This window comes from Mesocricetus auratus, unplaced genomic scaffold, assembly GCF_017639785.1.
Source record: "Mesocricetus auratus isolate SY011 unplaced genomic scaffold, BCM_Maur_2.0 Super-Scaffold_100003, whole genome shotgun sequence".
Taxonomy (NCBI): Eukaryota; Metazoa; Chordata; class Mammalia; order Rodentia; family Cricetidae; genus Mesocricetus; species Mesocricetus auratus.
The window spans coordinates 58,212,799-58,240,692 of record NW_024429188.1 but is presented as its reverse complement, the minus strand read 5'-3'; the positions used below and the strand labels follow the sequence as shown (position 1 = coordinate 58,240,692).

At 36.3% G+C, this 27,894-nt stretch overlaps 1 protein-coding gene across 1 annotated transcript in view; it reads left to right on the top strand.

Annotated features, from left to right (window-relative positions):
• Positions 1 to 27,894, top strand: part of Chm (CHM Rab escort protein) — a 140,336-nt gene that overhangs the window by 88,755 nt on the left and 23,687 nt on the right. The window contains exons 9-12 of the mRNA XM_005082985.4: positions 11,182 to 11,259; positions 20,988 to 21,092; positions 21,481 to 21,544; positions 25,154 to 25,250. Coding sequence (XP_005083042.1) covers positions 11,182 to 11,259; positions 20,988 to 21,092; positions 21,481 to 21,544; positions 25,154 to 25,250 — 344 coding nt within the window. The remainder of the gene's footprint in view (positions 1 to 11,181; positions 11,260 to 20,987; positions 21,093 to 21,480; positions 21,545 to 25,153; positions 25,251 to 27,894) is intronic.

Here is a 27,894-nt window from a genome sequence, read left to right as displayed (position 1 = left end):
TGTGTGTGTGTACATACATATAATAATAGAGAAAATATCATGTGAGAATAAACACATCAGTAATAATTGAAGAAGAGCTAATGAATTTGAGAGGGACTTGGAGGGGGAAGATAAGGGAGGAGGAGTTGGGGGGAAATGCTGTTAATACAGTATTCATGTATAATATTCTCAACAAAATTTAAAACAGAGTTAAGAACCTGATAATAGAAATATAACCACTCTTGGATATATACTTAAAGGACTCTTAAGCTAAAATATCACAGAGATCACTATGTATCAATCCTTTTCTTACACTACTCACTATAGGAAATAAGTGGCGTAGACTTAGATGTCCAGCAACAGATAAGCAGATAACATGTGCATATACACAAGGGAATTTGATTTGCATACAGTTTGGACCATTCTTGTTTCTGCACTCACAAATCCCCAAAGAATACTATACATAACTATGAAGGGTTTTAAAAATTAAAGAGACAAGCATATTCTTGTCATGGTTTAGACTAGATTTCTTTTTGTCTGTGTATTGTGAAGTTTGGATCTTCACTGTGAGGTAGCCAAATGGAAAAAAAAACAAGATTCACACAAGGGTTACCCAAACTAGAATTGAGTGTATCATTTACAGTGTCAAACTCGAGAAAGAGTCAGAGAGAAGACTAATCAAAGGAAATTGCATAGTGTATGGAGGTTCTTTTACGTAATTGAATTTAAAAGTTCTTTAAAATATTTTTTAAGTAGATCTGTCACCACAAAAAAAGATGAGGCTGTTTGTCATAGTGTTCCTACTGAAAACTTGGGTATTATTTAGAGTGTTCTTGAAATTATGTTTAAGACTAGGCCAGAAACCCTGATGCTTTCCATTCCTAGTCCTCTTGGTATCACTGTAGTAAGCTGGATTTAGGAGCTTGCTGGGCTGGGCTTGATACTTGGAGCCCTTGTGCAAACATGTGAACTGCAGATCTGTAGCCTCGCTTGTGATGGAAGCATACAGATTGACCCCCAATGTTTTGAAAGGCTTTATTTTTTAGGGCTTGAATGATGACTAGTGTTCTATAATTTATGCTAAGTTATTCTGAACCCCTGGTGCAGTTATTAATACAGATCTGTTTCTGTCATCCAATACATAGTTGTATTGTGACTTTCCTAGAGAAGGTTAAATTTAAGGACAGCTGGAAAAGCTTGGGAAAAAGTGAATATATCATCTACAGAGTGGCACCAAGAACAGAAGAGGCAAGATATATGGCTAAGATGTATGAAATAAAGGCCGTTTCTGTGAGTGAGCTTTCTAAAGGCTGTGCATTCTTTTTTTGGACAGCTTCTTCTAAGTTAACCATGATGATTATGCCTTCTAAGAGTGACAGCAGTGCCTATCCTGATTTCCTTGGGGCTGCAGTCTGCATGAGAAGCCCCACTGCATTCAGATACATATGCCAGATAATTTCTTAGGTTACCAAGAATACTGTGTCCTTCCTAGTTCGTGGTAACTTCTTCAATGAACAAAACTAGTCTGCGTATTCCCCCAGCTGGAAATGAGTATACATAATGTTAAGTAATGATGTTGAGGAAAGGCCAAGAGATAGTGTTTGATGGCAATAGTAGCAATTAACTAGTAATCACGCAGCCCTGGGGAGAGAGAGTAAGAGTGTTCCAGGATACTCCTTCAAAACATTGCCCTTGTAGGAAGACAATTGGGCTTGAGAAGGTGCCTTTGATTGTTATATGATTCAAGGGAAACACTATACTTAGAACTTTATCAATTTCCTGGAATTGTTCTTGGGGAATCTATGTTACATATCCAGTTCTTCAGCAGTTGTCTTAAATCTGGTCCCAATCTCTACTTCATTGTCTTCATTGTCACTTCTGTGCTTCAGGTCACCATCATCACTCACGTTATCAATTGCAGACATGGCTCACCTTTACCCATTCCCCCCTCCTTTTGAAAAATTTCCATTGAGTAGCAAAGGCCATCTTTAAACAGAAAAACAAACAAAAACTAAAAATCTTTTTATGTAATTCTGCATTAATTTTCCTGGGAAGTTATGATACCTCAGAAATAGGGCACTAACTTGACCAAAAAATGAATCCCTCCCAAGTTTAACATAATGAAGCAGTAGATTTAATTGGGGTTACTTTCAAGAGCATCAATGATGTTTAATCTGTAGAAACATGGATAAATTCTGGGTGGCTACACCAAGGAAGAAAAACAAAATTTTCCAACTCTAACCTTGCATTATCCAATCCCTTACTGTTATTTATTATAGCCCTATTATTCATTTTCTATCTCTCAAATACACTGAGCCATTTTATAATTTAAATGCTGGGATTGGCTGTTTCTTCTGCTTGGAATATTCTTTCTCTACATCTGCACATGGTCACATTCTTCTGTTTACTTGGTTCTTTGCTCAGATATCTTATACTCTGACTCCTAGATCACATTAACCTTAATCTGTTTCTTTCAGTAAAATCACAAACTTTAATTATGTTGTTTTATTGTGTTTTTATATTGGAAAAATTATATGCCGTCAAAAACAGGTATTGTCTTCATTTTTGTGTCCTAACTGACTAATATCTGCTCAACAGTAGGCCTAATTTCATAAACATTTGAGAAAAAAGGAATAAATGTCAGTGCATGGTGTGATTATCAGAAATGGTTCTCATTGACCTGTCACATATTGCTCTGTGGAAGATGGTTGCATTGACCAGGTGCCTACGTTGTTTAAGCTCTAATAGAAGAAACTACAGACTGTGAACTATATACTTTGATCAGTGTTGGCCAGCAAATCTTCATAAGTAATGGAATCTGTAAACTTTGTCTCTTTGCCCCGGGGGGGTGGTAGCTAACAAGTTGTAATATAGTGAACACTTCCCTCACATGCTTTAACTCATGTATCTCAGGAAACAACTGTGTTGTAAATACTATCCCTATTTTATCATCTCAAGCACTGAAACATAGTCATAGAACTAGTAAGTGAGAGAAACAAAAAGGACGTAGGAACCGTAGCTGATGTCAACATTGATTTCATGACCATCTCCAAAAATTAATCTCTGCAATTTGCATATTGTAACTACAATTGGACGCTTGATTCCTAGTAACCTGAAAGTTTGGATAATTATTGCTTGCCAATCCAGCTGCCTTCAGGTTCTGTCACTGTAATCAGTATTATGAGTGGCTTGTCGTTTTCACTGTACTAGGCCACTGTGACTAGAACACACATTTGAGTGTTTTTAATTGACGATATCATTATTTATTTTTTGTTTTCATTTTGATCTCACTGAATACAATAAAGAATGGACAGTAACAGAGAGTCTGGCTTAGGATTGTTATGAACATTCTTTTTCTTCAGTTTACATTTGATTCTGGGACAGTGAGAAGTCTGAAGCTTGTTTGGAAGAAAGTAGCTTGAATATTAAATGAAATCAAGGGACTCACATCATACCCATTTTGACCTTCCTAGAAGGTAGTAGACTCACTACAACCAAAAATGTAGCATTCACTTTTGACACCTGATGTCCTTCTCTCTTCTTCCAGTTGGAAAGATAGTAAATGCCAGGAAAGGGGTGGGGGGGCTTAAGAATCATAGTGCAATTGAGCACTGTACTAAGTAAGTACTCACTGCACTATAGTCAGTAAGCACAATGTAGTATAAATATGCATTGTGAGTGTATAACTCATAAACATGCCACGTGATACATAATATATAGTGAGACTGACCTTATGGTGTGTGAATATGGGTAGCACTGAGATTTTGATACTCCTCCCTCACGTGTGTGTATTTAAGTATATAAAATAAACACACATCCATGAAGTTCTCTCTACACTCATTTTTCAGAGCAGCATGTACTACGTGAACATGATAGAAAGCTCAGTGTGCTGCTTTCAATATAGTGCTCTGACATGTGTATGCAGGTAGTTATTATAAACATCATCAAGTTTTGCAGATTCAATAGCTGATTGATATTTAGGAGACATATTTAGTTTTGTTTATCAACTTGCTATGTGATTTGGGTATAGCGAAAGTACAGTGACAAGTGATAAATGATAGGTTTTTCTCTTCTAACATTTATAAAAGGGTCATGATAAGTTTTCAACTATGTTTTAGTCTTTGGAGGAGCAAAACAATCTGATATTTATAGTATCTCTGTAGGTTTTTCTGTAGTTGCTCGGTACCTGTATTACTTATTATTCTTTTTTTGTTTGTTTGTTTTTGTTTTTCGAGACAGGGTTTCTCTGTGGCTTTGGAGGCTGTCCTGGAATTCGCTATGTAGACCAGGCTGGCCTCGAACTCACAGAGATCCGCCTGCCTCTGCCTCCCAAGTGCTGGGATTAAAGGCGTGTGCCACCACCGCCCAGCTACTTATTATTCTTATAATACTTAACATACACGTTCTTTCGAGCTCCATGATGCTGCTGTAAAATTTAAATCTTGGATGTTTGCTGCTTTGGGTATCCTAAGTGCTCAGCATTAATGCGTTGATGCTTGCATTACTACGTTACCATTCCATACACTAGAATCAAACTTATTACGCCATATAACCTATAAATTTACCCCATTTTGGAGTGTTCTCATTTTACTCACAGCACTTTATTTAAAATTTCTACTTGAGTAATATACTTTGTGACATTTTTAAAAATGTGTATTGTGAAGTATTCATTATTTGGTAGAAACTTTAAAGACAAGCATTTCTACTGTAATTATAATTGTACCATCTATAGTTGAAGTTATATATTAGGCATATATAGAAAGAAAAACATTTTTTCAGGGGAGAAAATAGTGAATAAGTCTTGAGGGACTACTGTACTTTTCATAATAATCTTTGCAAATTCACAGGTATAGAACAATGTTAGGAATAAACTTGGCAATCTAACTCTAGCTTTTCTTCATAGAAGAAAAACACTGATGGTACTAACAATGAGGTTAACAGAGAAATCTTTTAAATAAACCCATTTCTATCTCTTTCTCAGCATTGCCATTTATTAAATGACCCTGAGCAAATCTCTTAACACCTCTATGTTTGTATGTGTCTCCCTCCGTCCCTCCCTCCATCCCTCCCTTCGTGTAAATGTGTTTGTGTCTAGTTTTCAAATTTGTAAACTCTGTCTCATGGGATTATTACAGGATGCATCATGTTCATACATGTAGTATATATGGCATGTAGTAAGCATTCAGTGGTAGCCATGATTACTTAATTGACATTACAGGGTTTTTTATCCCAGTAACCTGAATGTAGTGCATAGTTGTTTCTTCATGTGTCCTTCCCCACTTGCCATGACCATGGTCGCTGTTTAAGTTTTGAATATACCTCTCAAGAACCAATTGTTGAGCTTCTTACCCATTTGTAACAAGTTTTCTATGTTGCTCATTGCTATCTTATACCACCCAGCAATCAAACAAACAAGAAAGCACTGAAGGTGAAATACAGAAATGAGTTGTATGAGGAACACAAAGAGAAGTTGATGAATGTCCTTATTTTGCGTGACACAAACTGCTAAGTGCTGTGATGGGAGCATAAGATGCATAAGGAAAATACATGTGTGAGAGAACAAATACCACCCTTGTAAACTATATGTATTTCCTCTTTCCAGCAGAGAAGTGCAAAGAGAAGCAGTGTGAAGACTGTAAACATGTAACTGTATAACCTTGCATTCTTGGAGGTTTATAGTAGATATTGTTATTCTTTGCGGCATCACTAAATATTTACATTGTTATTTAAAACTTGGAAGGAATTTAGTTGGATGGTCATGACTGTATGTAACCATTGAACTTTGTTGTAATACTCCATGTAATTCTCATTATGTGGTTCTCTGGGCCTTAACATTTTTTACATATTTTTTCCTGTTGTATGTAGAGCAACAGTTGATAGATCATACCATGTTCAAAACCAGGTAATTTTTATTTTTTGGTTTTTCAAGACAGGGTTTCTCTGTGGCTTTTGAGACTGTCCTGGAACTCGCTCTTGTAGATCAGGCTGGTCTCGAACTCACAGAGATCGACCTGCCTCTGCCTCCTGAGTACTGGGATTAAAGGCATGCGCCACCACCACCTGGCAAAAACCAGGTAATTTTTGATGAATTACAGAGACTTAATGTAGCTCAGAATTTTTAACGGTTTATTTTCAAAAGGATAGTAGATAATATAAGCAAAAACAATCTTATGTTTCATACAGAAACTTAAAAGAGGTCTTTGTCCCTGGGGGAATGAGGGGATAACGGGGCGGGGGGGTTAGGGGGAGGGCACGGGAGGAGGGGAGGGAATGGGAGAGGGACCTGGAACTGACTTGTGAAGCAACCTCGTTTCTTATCTAAATTTAAACTGGAAAAAAAAAGAAAGTTATTTGAATGCATGTTAAACATTAATGTAATTTTTGAAAGGTTATATCTGATTTTTTTTACCAAAATAAATCTGGAGAATAAAAAAATAAAATAAAATAAAATAATTAAAAAAGAGGTCTTTGTAAAGCTCATATTTTATTTCAATGCATTTAGCAATCTTTTGATAATGTGGTAACATTCTATGACATAATGTTTCATAGCATTTTAACCTTACAACTTTGAATTCAGTCAGAATTTTTCAAAACTAAGAAGGCATTTTAAAATACCATTTCCCCTTTGAAGACTTGATGCCACATTAAATTTTCTCTGTTGCTGTGAGCAGAGCATACAGGGGTAGGAGAGGAGTGAGCATGAGAGTGTGGCCTAGGCTGTCTGAGATGGGAAAGTTCCGGGTGGTAACAGCTCCCCACTAGCTGCTTTAGAGGAGCTGAAAAACACTGTTGCAACCACATTTACAACATAAAAATATCCCCCAAACAAATGAGAGCATTTATTTTGGGTTTTGAATCTAATGTAACTCATTTGTGTGAAGTAGACCAATGGTGTTTCATGTGAACTCTTTCATTAACAGCAGGAGATTGACAGTGAAGATCATATTAAGTACCTTGGTCATGATTTTCTGTGTGTCAGTATGCTCTTGCCCAAAACAGAAGACTGAAGACCACAGTGCAAATGTAGCTAAATGGTCCACCCAGGAGATTGTTTTTTTCGAAGTCTCTTTAAAATCTGTTAGATTGTAATGTCTTAACATCAGATAGACTAATAAATATTACTGCACAATTTGACATTCATATTGGTGAACAGCACTTAGAGGAAAGAAAAGTATCTTATATTTAGTGTCCTGCATAAAATTTATAGTCTACAGGGGGTTCTAACCATGTGAAATTTTGCTTAGTAGCTCTGTTGTGTCCTTAATTGCATTATTCTAATTTTCTCAACATTAAAAAAAATACCAGTTTGCTTGTGCACTGATGTTGTGTACCAGAAGAAATTATTACCTAATGTCTAATCTAGCATAGCTATCCTGCTTATGTACAGCTAAAGGGATTCAATTTGGAAAGACAGAAAAATTCTAAACCCTATTTAATGAATGTCATTTATCTCTGCCATTTATAGTTTTCATTGCATTCTAAATAGATTATGAAATACAGTCTCAGTATAGACTAAAAGACATCAGTGTACTCACTTGGTTTTGTTAAATTTCAGAATTTGGCCAAATATACTCTAATTACTTTTTAAAGATTTACTCAATTACTTTTATTTCTGCATATGTGTGTGTGCCTGCATGAGTTTATGTGCAGCATGTGCATGCATATTCCCGGGGAGGCCAGAAGAGGTTGTCAGATCCCTTGATGCTAGAGATGATTGTGAGCCTTTGATACAGGTTCTGAGAACCAGACATGTGCTGGAACAATGAAGAAATTAAGCAACTGATTATCTTTTGTGTAGCTCTCATTCTCTTGTTTCCTAGATGAATTGTTATTCCAGTGTATTGTTTCTAGTTTCCTCAAAGTTTGGTGTATTACATATTGTGTATCCTTTTAAGGTATGGTGAGATTTTGTATATGAAGTTGTGATTATTTTTATAAATGATACCAGAAGTTAGACAAACTTAGTAATACTAAATTTTAGAATTCTTTCCTAAATTTCTGTTGTCACCCAACTTTTACATTTTTAAAATACAACCATATTAATAGATCAGAGATTAAGTTTCATACATTTCTATTATAGTATTCTCTTGTATGATATGAGAATTTGGACAACTGTGCGCATATCTATAGGATGTAGTCATCACAAAATATTCTTATTTCTAACACCAAGTGCATAGTTGTTAGTTTTGCATTGAAGACCAGGGTATGATAATTAGCTTGGAGGACTCATTAAAAGTTGGTATATAAGTCAGGCAGTGGTGGCTCACGCCTTTAATCCCAGCACTCGGAAGGCAGAGGCAGGCGGATGTCTGTGAGTTCGAGGCCAGGCTGGACCAACAGCCTCCAAAACAATACAGAGAAACCCTGTCTCATAAAAAAAAAAGTTGGTATATAATAATTTATAGGGCAGAACACTGAGGAATTCCAAATGTATACTTTCTAGCATGTTTCCTCACTGAAGAATCAGAGTTTTCTGCCTTTCCAAATGCAGGTATATGACCAAGAAAACTCATTTGAGCATCATTACTCCACTTTTTTAAAGTTTAAAAGCTTAAACATTTAGGCATAACTTCACTTGGAGCTGAGGTCAGTTCCCAACCCATTGGAGTTGAGTTGATATTTATCAAATGACCAAAGCTCTCACCCCTAACCAAACTGTGGATCTGACCACCCCATCCTAAAACTATCTGGTCCACCCTGCCCTCACTCAAAATCGATTTCTTAAGGCTGTCTGTTGAAACAGTGTCTTTAGGCAAACAAAAACAATCATTTCAGGCATGACATTTAGAGGGCATAGAGATCACCTCCCAGAAGCTGGGGACATTGGCTAGGTCTTAGATCTTCTTTGGTTAAACTAAACTTCTTTATTGTGTATATAAATGGCCATTTATTTTTTTTAAACTCCTCTAGATATTTTGATTTTATATTGGTACATTAAAACACCATTTATGAATGAACATTTAATGTATTTGTAATTCTGTATATCATAAAATTTATAACTTCTTTACAAACATTATTTTGTTTATTCTTCAAAGGAACCCTATGTGAATAAGTGGTATTATAAGACTGGTGAGGGAAATTAGATACAGTGGAACTGATTATCCTGTTTCCATGGTCACACAGCTAGTATGTGGCATAGTTGGCATATGAACTCAGGCAATCAAAATTCTTCCTTAACCACGATGCCTAAAATGTGTACAGGAAGAAAGAAAAAGTTGCATACATCTTCTTCCATATGTATCGCAGGGATTACCTAAAATGTCTACATAGCAATGGGGTTTGCTGCTCTGAAAATGTATGCATTTTGAGATTATTGTACCAAATTGTTATCCTGACTGAAAAATGTAATTACTAATGTATCTATCTGTGCATCTCTTGGTATCTGTGTCTTGCCATTTTAAAAAAATCTTTCTTGTCCACATGTTTAAATGCTCAATGTTACTCGATTTTCTTGATTTTCATGATGAGTTTTAGTTTATCTTTCCTGACTTCATATATCCTTATGTTCTCTTCTAGTTTTGCTTTTCATACTTACGCCTGTTTTCTTCCTGAAATTGATTTTGAACACAATGAGAGATGATTTTTCTGATAAATATAACCTGTTGTCCCTAAGTCTTTAGTCTTTTTCTCACAGCCCATTCTTTACCCCGATACATAGTACTGCTCCTTTCATACACATTTCTATGTTAATTTCCTATTTCTGCTCTAACCGACTCAGTAGGATAAAACAACACAAATTTATTATCTTACATTCCTGGAGGTCAGCAGTCTGAAAGAGACCAGCGGGACTGCATTCCTTCTTAGGGCACGAAGGAAGGTTCTGTTCCTTTCCTTTTCTAGTTTAAAAGGCCACCTGCATTCTTTGGCATGTGGCCACCTCATACAAACAGCATCACTCTGACCTCTGTGCTCGTCTGCACATCTCTGTATCTGACTTTAACCTTCCTGCTTCTTCTTTTGAAGACCCCTGTAATTGTGTTGTACTCACCAGGATTATCTGATGGTAGGCAGCTCAATGTAATATACATGTAAAGTCCTTTACTATGGCAGTGTAACGTGTCTCTATGTCTGACATTAGGGTACGGACATCTGCTGGTGTTCTATTCAGCCTACTGTAGTTACCTTTCTGATATCCCATTGTTCTTTCTCACATTTTGATTAATTCATCTTAAGCACACCTATAACCTCTACCTAATAATTCTATCTGAATAAGGTTTTATGGGTTTAATTCCGCTGATAAATTGTGCCTGCTAATTCTCACTCAGGGCTTGATATATTTCTGTGTAAATTTGGTTTTTAAATCATTGTGAGACTATAACCTTCCAAAGTCTCATATGGCTCTAGTTGAAGTCCAGGATAATCATTTGCCCAAAGCTACTTTTCTTGATGTTCTCTTTTTAATGTGTGTTTTGGATCATTTAATGGTGCAATTTCAAATTTTTGATGTTAGTGAGGGTGGAAGCTTGGTTGTGAGTGCAGAGGTATAAGCTTCGTCCACCCCGAGTTTCAAGACAAATCAGCATTGTGTCACCCCACCACACCCCCCTGTGCTCCCCTAATAATGAGTGCACTTCTTAGGTCATTTTACTCAAGTCTTGTCCCTTAAATCATCATTGCCATGAAAGATGATTTCCTTTTCTGCTCAGATCTTAAGGCTTGCTCTCCCTATATGAGTGTTTAATCTCTTAGTACATAGGTGACTGAAACAAGCACACTGCTTACAACTTCTGCTGCGTTAACTCAAACCATGTTCTGAGTTTTCAGTTCCTAGTTAGTCTTGGCTCCTGGAGATTTTGCTTACCTCTGTGGCAGGTGACCTCTCCAAAAGCCCCCTGAAGTCTTCTTGCTCCCTCCTTCTCTGCTGGTTTGGTTACTGCTGTGGTTCAGGAATTCTTGCAGCACCCCTGGAGGTTATCTGTGCTTTATGCCCCTTAGAAACGCAGGAGCTGATTTTAGGGACACATTTAACTCTTACATAGGGATACAATTTTAGATATCAGTATCATATTATTGATCATGATCCCTTTGTTGCATAAAGAAGTTGCTAATATTACATCTGAGAAAATTTTAAATGGATAGTGAAAATTATATATTACCAGATTTCTTTTTATAATACCAAATGCTATGTATAAGTTAACTAAATATTGTTACCTTAATTTCAACTCAATTATTCTAATTCTCATTTTTCTTTTCTCTTTCTAGAATGTGTGCTGTGTTTGGTGGAATCTATTGTCTTCGCCATTCTGTACGGTGCCTTGTAGTGGACAAAGAATCCAGAAAGTAAGGGTGCTATGAGTAACCTTCCTATATTTATACACCAGACATGGCTGAAAACACAGAAGTTGCTTTATAGAAAGTGGTTCTTGAATGATACTCCTTGGTATTAATAACATATCAACCTTGATTAAAAGTAATTTGTGTTTAGGTCTTCCAGAACAAGGAAAGTGAGTTCAGAATATAGAAACTAAATTAATTTCCCTGCAATATGACTGTAGCTCCTGATCATTCAAGCTTGGAAGACAAATCATTTCAGCTGCCGGGGGTAGGTGATGAGTGATGTTAGTTTTCCTTGTGGCCTTACCTCCTCTAATTGATTTTCATCAGATGACAACAAAGCCCTCTGTTATTGCATTTTTAAAAATGGAGCTCACCTAAAGACTCATCAGATTAATCTCTGCTGATAATGCATGTCACTTCAAGAGAAAAGACCTTAATGAGTTTTTAGGTAGATTGTTGTCATAAACTATGCTGCCCTGTTATCTGAGAATAAATTCTTTTACAACAGAATCAAGCCTACAGACTGGTAGAGGATTAAAGTAAAAAATTTACCTGCTTTATTAGAATAGCTGAGCACCATCTATTTACCTCTAGTTTGTATTTTAATTATTTTTTCTAAGGTTATTATTATTTGCTAATATATACTGTTGTCTGAATTAAATTCAGTAAAATGCCATTGTACAATTTCTACGTTTTGCCTTGAAACAGAAATAGTTCAACTGGATGATGTTTTAAGAGCCATTGAAATTGCTGTTTCTCTTCTTTCTTAGATGTTCTCAAGTACCTATTGATCTGTAGTTCATAGATGACTATTTTAGGAGTGTATTAAAAATAGTGTTGTTGAAATTATCAAGTGCCATAATATTTGTAAATAGAATCTTATGCAGCTTGGTTCTTTATGCAGTAATTGTGTACAATCTAAGTGGAATAAACTGGTCATTAATTTCTCATAGGTGAGTTACAGTGTTATAAGTAATTAATTTAGCTAAGATTTTATGTTATAGATAATACATAGTAAATTTGCAGTTCTGTGATGTAAAAATTGACACATGACCTAAGATTCTTATAGATTTTCTTTTGCAACTGAATAGCATCATACTGTATAAATAACAGAAATGATAATATAGAATGAACCATCCCCAAAGGCTCAGGACATTCAGATTTTGACTCATGAAGAACTCTATAAGTTCATAAAAGAGTAGTTCTTATTCTTCCCAGTTTGTTTTTCCTTTTACAGTCATTTTGAAACAAGAATGCTTTCCTGTGACAGAAAGCAAATAATGAGCTGCTGTTTGGTGTTTATTTGCTTAGATCATTTTTATACTCTTTGGGCACCATTCCAGTACCACACGTTGGTCTCAGTGACTGGTCTCAGTGACAGGAAAGATTTGCATGGCTCATATTTCTTGTTTGTGATCTCTCTCTCTCTCTCTCTCTCTCTCTCTCTCTCTCTCTCTCTCTCTCTCTCTCTCTCTCTCTCTCTCTCTCTGGTTGTGCTAGTATAGTAATAGCATTTGCCAAATTAAAGACTACATTTACCTTACATCTGACTTACATTTTTATGAAATGTTCTAAATGAAGGATCTACTTTTATGAACTTACACAGATTCTATTTGGAACATATGCATGAGAACTAATGGTCTTAGAAACCATAAAAACCTCCAGACGGGTAATTTTAAAACTATAAAGTGACCAAGAAAACTGAATTGAGTAAATATTGTTTTAGACACTACCGGAATTAAGTTTCTGTTGGGTTGGTTTGTTTGGTATTTTGAGACAGGTTCTTGCTGTGTACCCCAGGATTATAGGTTTTTGTTACCACTTTTCGATGGGAAACTGTAGTTATAAGCAACACCTCGGAGAGTCTAATATAAACCGTTCTCAGGTGACACTGAGAAAGAGTGACCATCTCTGTAAGGTAAATTTAGAGAATTAGGCAAAAGTACTGTGTTCTGTGATGAGTTTGGGGAATGAGAGAGGCAGATCAATGCTGTGAATGGTAGCGAGTTCTGTTTTGGGCTCATTCCTCCATCTGTAAGATAGTTTAGAAGAACGCAGCAATAATCATTGAGTCTTCCAGAATTTGCCTGATGTATTAGTTCCATTAGATGATATTGGAAAGTACTTTGGTGGCTCTTCCTTAACATTTAGAAATGATCTTAAAATAGTTCATACACCTAAATGTGGGCCAGTAGTCACATCATTGAGTAATGAGAAATTATAAACAAATTGAACAAATTATATCTGTTTTTATAAACAAATAACATGGTGTCTATTTATTTGCTTAATCCCCAGTTTATCAATGAACATCATTTTTCTTATCTATTGGTGTTTTTGTTTGCTTGTTTGATTCATTGATTGGTTTTTGTCTTTTTGAGTCATGGTTTCTTTGTGTAGCCCTGGCTGTCCTGGAACTTGCTCTGTGACCACGCTGGTCTTGAACTCACCAAGTTCTGCCTGCCTCTGCCTCCTGAGTGTTGGGATTAAAGTTGTGTTCCTCCACTGCCTGGCTCTTTCTTGTTTTTTTATTCCCGTTTTTGTTTCTTATACAACCATTTTAGATATGGCATGTAATTTTCTTACTGAAACATTTGTTCCTTCCAAGTTTTAACAATTTATCCCATAATAATAGTATAGTTTTCAATCTTGGCTTGGAGTGGTTTGATTCCTGTTTTTTTTTTTTTTTGTCACCTCACTGTATGAGTCATTTAAGTGATCTTTAAAGTTCTTCCTTGGGAAACATGGAAAAATAAAAATGAAAGCATGTAATATTTTAAAATTGAAAATGTGTACCTCTAATAACAATGACCAAGTTTATGTAAATATCAAAAGCTATTTTAATTTAAGTTGGTTTCAGGCTATTGTATCTTTCCTGAACATTGTTCTCATTTAAGACCTACTATTTTAGAGAAATACCAATAATATAGGAGCTATATTGTGAAGACCTAAAAAGTACAGGATAATTTTGTTTAAACTCCTGATCTCATAGTTGAGTATATCCAACATCTGTTTATTTTTAAGAACTCTAAGGTGGCTTAGAAAATTGTTTGTTGTAATTATAATCTAAAGCAAGCAACCTCCAAAGGTTTGCATTTGTATTCTTTTAATTTGCCTCTCTTGCTAGATGGAACATTTGACATTAATTCTCCCATTTAGTGTAATTACAGGTTGCCCATACTTCAGATCAGAGTCCTTAAATCTCAGACAGTAGATCAGACCTCCGTGCTAGTCCCCAAGTCAGGTTCCCTAGTGCAATTATTTGATAAATTCTCTGTAGGAAATATAAGATCTTACTAGAATATTTTCATAAATAAGGCTTGTCTCTATCACTTATTATCCTCAGTAACTCTCTAAGAAGTTAATTAATGAGGCTTAGAGTGATGTTAGCTTTGTGTGTGTGTGCTTTGCTTTTTACTTTCTATTTAAGAAAGTTGACAGAAGCATAGAAGACCGCAGCGTTGATGGGGTTGTCCTGTTTACACATTAAAGTGTGAAAGAAACTTTGAGAGAGGAGGCACATGATATTATATTATATGGAATATGTGACCAACTACATCTCTTTGTTTTCCTAGAGCTTATTTTCTTTTTACTTTTTCTTAATTTGCTTTGCCTGTGATGTGTATGACGTAGACTCTCCATACTATGTTACTAAGTTATCTTCTAATCTTCTCCCACCCCAAATTCTGACAATCTACCCTCTGATTGGGTTGTTGTGGATTGGGGGGGTTTGTTTGTTTGTTTTTTGGAAATACTAAAAGCTCTTCTTGAGCAGCTTTCTTTTCTCTTGTAGTTGACTAGGTGAAATTCAGATAAATTAAGTTTGCCTCTGTAGTAGTACAGTATTTAACATGTGGGTATAGTAGCTATGACTTTGGACTAGTAGTCTGTAAAAAAATATGATAATAGTCCTTGTGTTCATCTTCTATTTATACTTTAGCTGTTTAGCTTATTAGATTTGCTGTTAGGATATTTTAGAAGTATTTTTTATGTTTACCTTCCCTGGGTATTTGGATGTTAATAATAGTTTGTCATTACTGAAGTTCTTATTTACTATCTCCCATTCTAGTTGCTATGTTGTGATGTGATTTTTTTTCAAGGGGAAATAAAGTATAGACCCTGTGTGTGGTGATATGTTGTTTGTAGTCTAACAAATAAAGCTTGCTTGAAGATCATAGGATGGAGCTAGCCACTAGTTAACTATAGAGGTCTGGAGGTCTGTACAGACAGACAGGAAATGATATGGCTGGGCAAAGAAGGAATATAAGGCAGGAGGAGACAGTAGCTTGGTCTCTCCTTTCAGCTGAGAAGTTGATGAGGTAAAGTGTGGCTGTGGTTTGCATCTTTGTCTCTCTTGTCTGTCAGCATTTGCCCCTGTATCTGACTCTGTGTTTTTATTATTAAGACCAATTAGAAGTGCTACAATTGTGTCTGTGTATTGGGATTTAAGGGAACAGTCCAGCCTTCAATGTCACATAAACTGTATTTGAATTCTGACATTGCCATTTCTAAGTTCTGTAGAATTAAGCAGGATGTATAACTCCTCTGTGCCCTAGTGCTATTATATAAAACAAGTGTTGTGCCTGACAAAGCATATCTTATAGGGTTCTTATAATATTACCGAGCAGATAAACCTTATAAAACCATTGGTTACACATACCAGTAGTTCAGTACACATTAGTAGTATATGTAATTGAAAACTTTGGCATGCCCTAAAGGAAGGCCTGTTGTGTTCCACCCTTTGCCAATAAGTGTGACTTATTAGCCCCATTTTTCAATGGTGTTAGTAATTTTGGCAGTGGTTTGGAAGAAGAAATGTAGTGCAAAGATACTCTTTACCTCCAGAATCACTCACACAGAATACTTCCAGCATCTACCCATTCCCCCATTCATGAAAGTATTAGTTATTTTCTATGGCCTGGGCCCTGGGAATACAGATGAGAACAAGACAATCAGGATTTATTATTTGTGCAGTTTACAGTCCACTGGACAACATTCTCCAACAATTAATGTAGTCAGGTTATCTTGGGAGTTATATCATCCACAGATCTGGCTCTCCTATGAAAAGGAAATGTAAAAAGCTTCCATGGTTTTTTATCATCTCCAAATAAACTCTAAAGCCTTATAGGGACATCTGGCCGATGCCTGACACTCATTTCTTTCTCCCTCTTCGTTTCCCACCTTCTTGACAGGTACCACTGAAGTGATTGTTAATTTCTGTACCTGAGACATTCTTGTACTTGTTTGCTTAGCTCTGTTTGTTCCTGTACAAACTGTGAATCACTTTGCCCAAACTACATTCCCTGATACTCTGCTCATCCATTCAAGGCTGAGTTAGATAGCTCCGTTATGTAAAGGCCTTTCCTAACTGTTTTGTTTTGTTTGGAGACAGGGTTTTCAGGGTAGTCCTGGCATCCTGGAACTCACAGAGATCTGCATACCTCTGCTTCCTAAGTTCTGGATTAGTAGAGTTTACTACCAAGACTGCTGGCTTGTTTCCTTACCTTTTATTGCTGAGCAGTACTGTCTGTGTCTCCATTATTACCTATTGGAACAGTAGGCTAATTGGCCTACTTGGCACAGATAATTTCCTTATTTTTATGTTAAATAAATGAGGTATCAGCTTTGTAGCAGTCTACTCCCTTATTAAATGCTACCAGAGCCTAAGGCAGTGTCAGTGGTGTGGGAGAAAAGACACTGATTACAAGAAATAAAGGTGGAATACAGTATGGTATGGTATAGTATAGTATAATATAGTGTAGTGTAGTGCAGTGCAGTGCAGTGTAGTGTAGTATAGTAGTAGATTAGATATGAAGAGAGATTTGAGTGGGAAAATTATAATGAGATCATTATTGATAGAGAGATTGCAAGGAAGGAAAGTAGATGTAGGCCATGCCAAAGTAGATATAAAAAGGAAGTAGGTAATAATAACTTCATTGTGTACTTGAAATTTGATAAGAGCAGATATTAAGCATCTTTGCTCCCCAATGGTAACTGGATGTGTTAATTTGATTCTTTTATTCATTATACAGTGTATACATATGTCAAATTATCACATTGTATTCCTTAAATATATATAGTTTTTATTTGCCAATTAGATATTCTGAAGAGAATAAGTAGACCCTATCAAGAAAACAAATTAGAACATAATTAGAAAGATAGATACACATCTATGAAAAGGTCAGAGCAAAAACTAAAAACCCAATTCTGTTAAGGAGTTGAAATGACTGTAGTAGATGTTCACCTGGAAATACCATTGTGAAACATTTTAGAACAGTTTTCTGAAAGATGTAAAATTGGAACTAATGCCTTTGAGAAAACTTACAAGCTATGTCCAATAGGAAGACTTGTTTTGTTTCCTTCCATGCTTAGCAATCTTATCATTTCCTTAACTAACATTTTCCTGTTTTATTCTTTCATTTCTAATTTCCATACTGTGTTATTACCTGGGGTTTTAATTCTGAAGATCTAAGGGACTATATACCTGTTAATACTGTTATTTTCTCTTCTTGGCCGAGTTCAAGAATTTTTGTTTTAAAGTTGCTGTTTTTTTTTTTCTCCCTTATTGTCATTTTGCTATTTATGCTCTTGTTATCAATGAACCAAGAACTGAGTAAGTGCTGTGGTTTGTTGATTTAGAAAGCCTTACCCAAGAAATGCTCTGTCTAGCTTCAGTGATTCTTATGATAAGCTTGGTCATTGTGTCCCTGTAACTAGGGACTCCTATCATGTTCCTTCTCAATTTACTATTTATGAGGCTCAGCAAGGCCCTCTGCTAAGACCGAGATGGCTGTTAATCTTTAATGGCTTCCTCAGGTTTATGTGGGAGGAGGAAGCAGGAGGATATTTTAATGTGTCTGGCAGCACTGTTTCATTTTGTTGTTTTCCATTAAGCGAATGTCATCTAATTTTTATATTAATCTTTATAATACAAAGATTAAGACTAGGTCCCAAATCAATATCCGTTCTTCATTGTTCTCCCAATTAGGCTGAATATATGGCATAAGTCAAGTATCTGAGGGAAAACAAATCTTACCACTTGCTTAACATATCTTGGTTTGCACAGCTTTGCTTAGGGCTACTGCCCCAGTATTTCAGAGTAAGAATAAGACTAACAGGTGAGTCATGTTGTTACCATCTTCCAGACTAAGACTGGGCCTATGTAATAGTCGCCTCACTCTGTACAGATGTGGGTAATTTGTCTCTATCTGTAGCTCTTTACTTGTCTCACTTAGTGCAACATAAACGTGCAGCAGTAGCAGAGGCTTCATTCTGATTCTTTCTTGGGACTTGGAAGCTTATCAGAATCTCCAGGGGTACTTATTATTTGAAGAAGTCCCTCAGGTGTGATTCTGATTTGTTTCCTTCTCCTGCTCCTCCTCCTCCTTTGGAAATCACTGTTTCATCTGAAGCATCTGCATAAACAGGCACATTTACTAGCATCTTATCCCTGCATAGTTGAGCTTGCCTGTGTGTATCCTATCATGTTATTTCCTCTCTCGGTTATCTGCATTAATTCTTTCTAATACTGTAACAACGACAAAAACCTGCTTGCCAGTCCCCAAAGGATCACTATCACTCTTTGGAAGCCAACTATGGAGAAAAGACTCCATAATCTTGAGGGCTAGGTTTATTTCTGAGTTTGCTTGCTTGTTTGTTTGTTTGGTTGGTTGGTTGGTTTGATAATCAGAGCCTCTTCAAAAGTCACTGAGGTTGAAGATTTATATGAAAAGCACTTTTTTCTCAGTTTCATTCCAACATTTTATGATAAAAAGTTTGAAACCCATTGCCAACTTTGAATTTAAAGTGAACACCTCTTACATCTTCTGCTCGGTTTCTGCAGTGAACACTGTATATACTTGCTTATTCATAAATCTTCAGTTATTTACCTCTTGAGCTATCTATTGATTCATCTTTTATGCATTCCACAGTAAACTGCAGATATCACTAAAATTCACCCTAAACACTTCAGTATGGATACCCTGAACTATAGTGCCATGTTTTCTGTCATCCTTTTAGCTATACTTCCAGTTGTGTCCCGACCTTAAGACTCATTAGTTGAGTTTGAACAAAAACCTAAGTTCTTTCAGCATATAATAGCACTTTATACTCCCTTTCATTTGCCTGCCTGCATTATTCCTTCTTCAGTTTCAGTAGCTTCTTAGTTAAAAGTAAGAAATGTTTGCCAGTGGTTACAGGACAAATATAATCACTATGTCACGACAATTCAGCTGTTGTCTCTTCTTCATTCCTTCAAGTACTTTGATTTTTAAATTGCTTTTGGATGCTTTAAAAAAGGAGGTTGAAAAACAAACTTATCTTCCTACTTTTTAAAGGTTATCTTGGTCAGTATTTGGTCAGTCCTTTGTGTTAATTTAGTGAAGTATTTTATAGGTAAGGTGAACTCTTAGTTTAAGGAAATGAAGAGTTGAAGTGTAAGCAAGATGGAGAAGTCATTTAAATATTAATACAACAGATTTATATTAAAATATGCTTAATTGTTTATAACTATCGCATAGCATCACTGGATATAATAGACTAAGCTTCCAGCAGCAGTATGCCATTTATTCAATAATATCAGCAAAATGCAAATTCATTTCCTTTTTGGTCTTAGATGCTGGCCATTTTATTTTAGTTCATATATGCCTGTTTTTTATTTGACTTGTTTAGAGCAATTGAGGATACTTTAATTTATAACAGAATATTTTAAATATCAGTGTCAAATCATTTGCTTGCATTTTTGTGAGGACCAGCATATAAGTGTATTTCTAATAAAATATTTCCTGTACCAAAACAAACTGTGACAAAAAGCAAATTGATATTTCCATAATAAAAAGATATAGCAAACGTATAGTCATTTGCATATAGTTCCTGAAATATTGCATAGTGGCTTTGTCAGTGCTGGTAAGTCCACTTCAAGGATGTCGCTCTTAGTCCATTAGTTTGGATAATGAGCCCTATAAAGTACATTTATAACTTGTGGCACTGCAAGGAGATGGATTCTAATTTTCATCCTTTTATCTAGACACATTGAAAGAAGGTCAATGGAGGGTTCTATATGATTCATTGTCCCAACACATATCAGATGACAGAGACCTGATAATGTCCGTGCATAAGTGTTTTCCTTATTTGGAAACAGCACTTGAAAGAAATCTTTCCATGATTATCCTTTGAAGTAAAGTGGAAACAGATATTAAAAGAGGCTCTATCCCTTTTTTCTGTTTAAAACATTATCAAACGCGTGACCAGATAGCTATTCTTGAACAAAAGAGAAAGCAACACTTAACAGAAAAATAAAAGGCCTTTAGTGGCCTTTATAGGCTATGAATGATACAACAAGATATTTAATCAGCTTTCCTTTCTCTCTTAGAACTGTGAAAGGTGGAAAGAAGAAAACTGGGGTTTTTTTTTCTAAACAAAGGAATGGCTTCTATGTTTCTTAACGTGAGGACAGCTTGGAATTATACAATAATGCTTTGCTGGCCTTACACTTACAGACTAATGACAATCAAAATAAATATTTAAGTTACGGTTTACATGCATTTATAGTTTAAATGATGTCAGAATAACAACCAGAATATATCTCTAGTTCATTGTCAGAAAATTCAGAGTAGTTGGCAATTCTTTTTTAAGTTTCACAAGGTTTCAAATTCAAAATCAGCAGTTCATTATTTCATTTTCTCAAGTAATTAATCACTAATATGATCTTTTTTCTATGCTTATCTTCTTTATAGATGTAAAGCAATAATAGATCAGTTTGGTCAAAGAATAATCTCTAAGCATTTTGTTATTGAAGACAGTTACCTTTCTGAGAACACGTGTTCCCGTGTACAGTACAGGTAAGGTGCCCTCCACCCATTACTCAAAGGATGGGAACACCTCTGGCCGTGTGGCTGTATTGACCCTGCTCATTATTCTGTTTGTCAAGTAGCATGCCAAGGTATACCAAACCAAAGGTATATGTATTTCTTATCTTTCTTCCCTACTTGGTTCTGTTTTGAGGGGAGCCTAGCAGAATTTTTTCTCCTTTGCGTCAGCTGGAGTTTGTCTGTAGGTCATGCATCCTTCTTTCTTGAGCCAAGAAAAGATTAAAGCAGAACTTGACTGGGTTTTGACACTTTTATCCTTATTTAAATCTTTGAAACATGCCTTCTGCTAGTTACATAACAATAAATGAAACTTAACCGTAGAATCTGAATCACTGCTTTCCTCTTTTGTGCATTGCAGGCAGTTATCCAGGGCAATCCTGATTACAGACGGGTCTGTACTAAAAACGGATTCAGATCAACAGGTGATTCAGTCTTCTATTTTTTTAATAAAAGATGCATCTGCTTAAAAGAGATATATGTGCATGGTGAAATTATTACTGCAATCAAACTAATTAACATATTTATATTTACAAAACATTTTATGACAAGAATAGTGAAAATCCACTCTTAGCAGATTTTAAGTTTATAGGTTTAGTAACCATAGCCCTAAATCTCTAAAACCGAGCTTTCACGTGGTTGGCAAAAGAGCACCTTTTGCTGGGCAGCCAGAGTGTCCTGATCTCCTAGGAGAGATTGATAACTATGATAGCATGTCTGCCTTCAAAATACCACATAGCCTAGGGGCACAGACACAGACAGCTAGGAAGTGCAGTTCAGTGCAACAAGGATTAGCCTGGTCTGTTTTAAGGAAATTATGTAACAATTAATGTTTCACTCATCACATTGGTCTGCAGCTCATCACAGTCGTCAGTTTATGTATCTGGATTTCCCATTAAAGTGCAGGCTTTGTGAATACATCTGAGGGGCACAGGACGATGGAACTGTGAAGAGACCAAGCTGTAGAGTAGGAGAGATAGGAATTGGTCCCTGATGAAGGATGTAGAAGTAAGGAGGGCTTTCTTTGCAAAGGCTGTTACGTATTTTAGCTCTTTGAATGGAGTCAGCAGTGTTGATATTCGGGCAAGAAGGAAAGTAATTGATGAATTCAAGTCCAGACAAAAGTCAGAGAGAAACCACGCCAAGCATTGCCCTTAGAAATATGAGGTGTGTTAAAATAAGAGGGTAAAAAAAAATAAGAGGGTGAAAATGGGACTATTTGTTTCTAAGTTTGGAAGTTGATTAATTCCATTCTTTAAATTACAAGGTGAAGTCCTCTCCTGAGTATGAGTTTTATAAGCAATTCAGACCTGAAAGAAAGATATATAATAATCACTATATGCAGTGACCTGTTGTATATACATGTTCTTGAGCAGTATTAATGGTCCAGTTAAATCTGAAGATTATAGACTTACAGGATCATGAACCTACTCCAGTCCCCCCATCTCTGTTAATCGTTTATTCTCATTCTGTCTGTTCATAGAATTGCCCCTCTATTTCTTCCGATTTTTATCATCTCTCTTTTACCCTCTTCCTTTCCTTTGCTGTAGATGCAATGGTGGGTACTCTTTCTAACACTTTCAGTTCCCATGCTGCCAGGGCCTTCCACTGGACCCTGGCTGTTACTTGTATCTATATCACTGAGGGCCACTGGGAAAGCTACACAACCAAGCAGACTGGGTCTCCCACCAAGCTGTGGTATCAGCCTCATTCAGATGGATCCTGTTCATGTCTAAATAATTCACGGGTTTCTCATCACTTGCTCATTCACCTCAATGACTAGTTATCAGTCTTTCCTTCCTAACACACACAGCATCCCAAAAGTGACTGAGAAGTCTGTGTCTTCCTCATCCATAGGTAAGCTCCTTCCCAGGTGCCCTTGATATATGCAAAAACCCTTTTAAAACTCAGTCTTTCATGCATACATACAGTCACATTGATGGAAATTTTAGAATTAAAACAATCAAAACAACCTCATGTCTGGTTCTGCCTCTGAGTACCCAGCCTCTCCCTTCATTTTAATGGTACATTCTACACAGTATACTTGCTGCTTCAGCTCCTGAACTCCCAGTCATTTCTCAACCACAATCTTGTTTCTGCCTGTATACGTCTACCACAATTTCTCCTACTAAATGCATTAAAAAGCATGATATTCAGGGTCAGGGGACATATTTTTATTGTTATTTTCTGCCAGGACTTTCTTGATGGCTTTTAACACGTTTTTTTCTCTCTTTCTCTCGAACACCTTTGGCCTCCATTCCCTGTACCCTCCTCATAGCAGTGACTGTCCCTTCTCTGCCTCTTTGAAGCTGTTTTTCTTTCTCTTCTGTTCTTAAATATCAGAATACTCCCTTCATCCAACTGCATCATCCTTCTTCCTGCACGCTCAAATGACTTTATGTTTTCCAATCCGTATTCTCAACTGCACATAAATGCTGAAGGCCACGTTTAGGAGGCCCAAGGGTGCCAGGCCCCCATGCCAAAGTTCTATTGGTTGACTATCAAGAGATAGACACTTAAAGCTGAGGTCACCACCTTCTGTCCCCACATTGCTTTTTTTTTCTCGTGTTCACTGCCTCTGACAACAGAACTGTTCTTCTAGTCACACAAACTTCCTTCTCACTAACATCTTCTCAACCTTTGTGTCCTATCCTTGTAATTCATAAAAGTTGTCTCAGTCCTTTCCTTTCCTGTGAACTTTAATGTCTCCATGCTTACAGTCTCTACCTTCTAACTTGTTCCCCTGCCTTACATCTGCATTCTTCTGATCTGTCCTCCACATAGCTGACACAGTTACAGTCCTTTATTTCCTTTAGCTCCTCCCTCCCTCCCTCCCTCCATCCCTCCCTCCCTCCCTCCCTGCCTCCCTCCCTCCCTCCCTCCCTCCCTGCCTCCCTCCCTCCCTCCCCTGTCTTTCCCTATCCCCTTCCCACCTCTCTTTAGAACTTCAATTTCAATTGCAAGTAGAACTAAGAGGGTTAGAGAATGGGAAAGCAGTGAGTGGACAGTCCAAGCATAGTTCATGGATATCAGAGAGTTGAGGAGGTCCTCCTTTACCATCTTTAAAACCTCTGCAGCTCTTGAAACAGTCGACTTCTCAGAGTTCAGGTGAGGGAGGTGCTCCAATACAATAATACTGATTGTATCTCAGTAATAAATTATGGTAATTGCAGGAACCAAAAGAAATTCTTCCATATTGATAGAATCATTAAAGGAATGTTTTTAATTATGGTCATATTTTTAGTCCCAGTCATTTCATTATTTCACGGTGCTCACTGTCTTGGTGATTTCTCTCTTTGATGCTAAAGTACATTTTCTGTCCGTAATAGCAGCAATGGGAGTTAAGAGGAACATGGAGAACTGTTTTTGAGCTATCAAAAGCCTCTAAATAGATGGCAAATAGGATAGTCATTGCTATCAAGACAATTTCTGTTTATAAAATGTATTGGAGTTTCTTCCTCTTTGCATTCCCGGTCAAAATGCAAGCACAGCACACGCAGAGAAAAGTGAAACTGGGGCTTTCTCTTTCCCTAGCACTTCTTTAAAAGGGTATAAATTGCTCAGATAGTAGATTTGACTGAGGACTAACACTGACACTGCAGCTCTGCAGAGAAACATTGATCTCATGGTCATGTAAAGCCTTTAAAATATGAGCTATATAACTTATCAATTGCAGATAAGACTACTTACTAATATAATCTGATTTCAGGGGTCAGAGTGCTTATATTCTAACAGTAATATTATAATTGTATTCCTTTGAATAGTATGTGATATGTGATGGGTGGAATCAGTATTAAAGATTTGAAATAGTCATGGTTTATGAGAATTATGCAAACATGAGTAATAAATAATGAAGACATTGGATATTGAGATATATGTGTTGCATGTTTTACATTTTACTCCCAAATGAAATCACTATAAGCAAAATATTTTCAAATATCAAAGGATATTTGGAACTATGAAGTTAGTGCTCTGAAGATAGAAATATAAAAAGAGACCTAACAGTTATTTCCGGTACTTGTTCTGGCTTTCAGATCTCCATTTTGACAGTGCCAGCAGAAGAACCAGGAAGTTTTGCTGTTCGGGTCATTGAGTTATGTTCTTCAACAATGACATGCATGAAAGGCACATGTAAGCACAGTAACCCCCCCCATCTCTCTCTCTCCTTCCCTTCCATTTTAGTTCTCCATTTAAAACTTTTAATTAGTTTTTAAAATTTTTATTAATATGTAAGACAAAAAGATACATATTGGATAAAACACTGTACAATGTATTAATTCATATTCGGAAGGTTCTTTACAGAAAATCTTGTCATCTGCAGTGACTGTTTAACGCCCAACCTTTTTCAATGTGGATACCTTTTATTACGTTGTCTTATCTGATTGTTCTAGCTAGGATTTCTTACACTATGATGAATAGAAGCAAGGAATGTTAGATGTGTATCTCTTTGAAAATTTACCTCCCTCTTTTTATCATACTAAGAAATGAACATACAGTCTCATGTATGACAGGTGATCTAGAACTTAGCCACAACTTCCGCCTTAAGTGGTCATTGTTGACTTTAACACAGTTTCTTTGCCTGTTGGCAGAAAATGATGATCAAGAGTGATAACAGTATGGATTAAAGAATTTGCCATTAATCCTAATAGTGATTTTTACAGTATTTAACATTTACACTGTATCCTAGAGAGAAGTGGGCTTCCCTTCTCTGTCTCATTTCCTTTAGTAAGGTGCAAGTTCACATTTCTAGAAAATAGCAAAATAGTACCATCCACTGGGAAGCAGGTGTTCAATAAACAGAACATTGGCAAACACTTTATGACCAAAGTATACCAGTACATAATTCCATTTTCTGTCTGAGCTATTTATTTCTAAATCTCTGCGATATATAAATGTTATACATGATCATGACATTTGAACATTTTTCCTTTGTTATATTTCAAGAAACACATTAGAGGGAACATGTGACATTTGTCTGTCTTTCTGTGTTACCTCAATATAATCTTTTCCAGTTCTATCCATTTATCTACAATGTTCATGCTTTCATTTTTCTTTACAGCTCAATAATCTTTCATATAGTATATGTACTACAGTTTTATTGCCAGTTGAAGGACATTTAGGTTGTTTCCATTTCCTAGATGCTGTGACTAGAAAAGCAGTGAACTTTGTTAGGTATGATCTCTAGAGTAGGATGTAGCGTTCTGTGGGCATATGGGAAGAAATGATGTAGGCGGATCATGTGGTAGATTTATTTACATAGCCTTTGGGGGTTCTCCATACTCATTTCCACAGTGACTGGACTACTTTGCAATCCCAACCGCAGTGAATAAGAGTTCCTTTTTCCTGCATCCCCTTCTTCATTTGTTTTTGGTTGTTCCATTGTGATCAGGGTAAGACAAAATCTCAACGTTATTTTGATTTGCATTGGTATTTTTTTTCTTCTTTTGAAAACGCTGTCTAGATCTCAAGCCCACTAACTTTTTTTAATTCTTTATATTTTGGATATTAATCCTCTGCCAGATGTAGAGTTAGCAAAGATTCCCTCCCACTTTGTGGGCTTCTGAATGTTTATAAAGCATTTAATATAATGTCTATCAAAAACAAAGTATATAATAAATGGCAGCTGCTGTTGATACATTACAGATACACTGGGTTATGGATTCTTCATGTAGCAAAACATTATGCATTTTTAATTTTCTTTTTTTAATTTAAAAAAAATCATGGATTTTCCCCTACCCCAGCTCCTCCCAGATATGCCCCAATTCCCTACCCATCCAACTTCATATTCTTTCTCTCCTTCTCTTAACAAAAACATAATAACAAAAATCATGGTAAATCAAACAACAATCAAACAAACAAAAGAAAAACTCAAACAATACAAAAGAAGAACAAATTCATTTTGCATTGGCCTGCTATTCTTGGGCATGGTGTCTGCTTTTGAGTGTGGTTGGTTGATAAACTCAGCGACACTCTATTGGAGAAAACTTACTCCCCTTTCCTATAAGATATTAATTGTAAATAGCTTCTTGGTTGGGTGTGAGACTTTGGGTCTACTCTCATTTTTAGTGCTGGAATTTCTGTATGGCTTGAATATTTATATAGGTCTCTGTGTGCTGCCAGAATCTATGTGAATTCATATGTCCATCATTCCTGTTGTGTCTGGACGACATTGTTTCCTAGGAGTCATCTATCACCTCTGTCTGATGTATACAATCCTTCCATCTCCTCTTCTATGTCGATCCCTTAGCCTTGAGGGGAAGGTTGATGAAGACCTCCCATTTAGGACTCACTGTTTCAAAGTCTCTCACTTTCTGTGCATTTTCCAATTATGGGTCTCTGTTATTAACCATATACTTAAATAAGAAACTTCTCAGATGAGAGTTGAACTGTACATTGATCTATGGGTATATCAATATGTCATTAGTAGTTATTTTCTTGTCATGTTCCTTTCATAGAATAATAGTAGGTTTTCCCCTAGGCCCATGACCAGTTTGGTCAGAGATTCTTGGTCATTTTAGCAGTGTCAGGTATGGTTTCCATTTCATTGTGTGAACCTCAAATCCAGTGAAAAAGTTGTTGCTCTTTCCCATCATATTAGTGCCAGGAAAGCATCAGTGTGTCTTTCAGTCAGGATTTGTAGATGGGTGATTACTTTTCTCTTCTGCTACTTTACAGAGTACCTTCTAGCACCAAGAAAAAAGACATCAAAAAACCCCCAAATAATCCAATTAAAAAATGGTGTATAGATCTAAATAAGAGAATGCTTTAAAGAGAA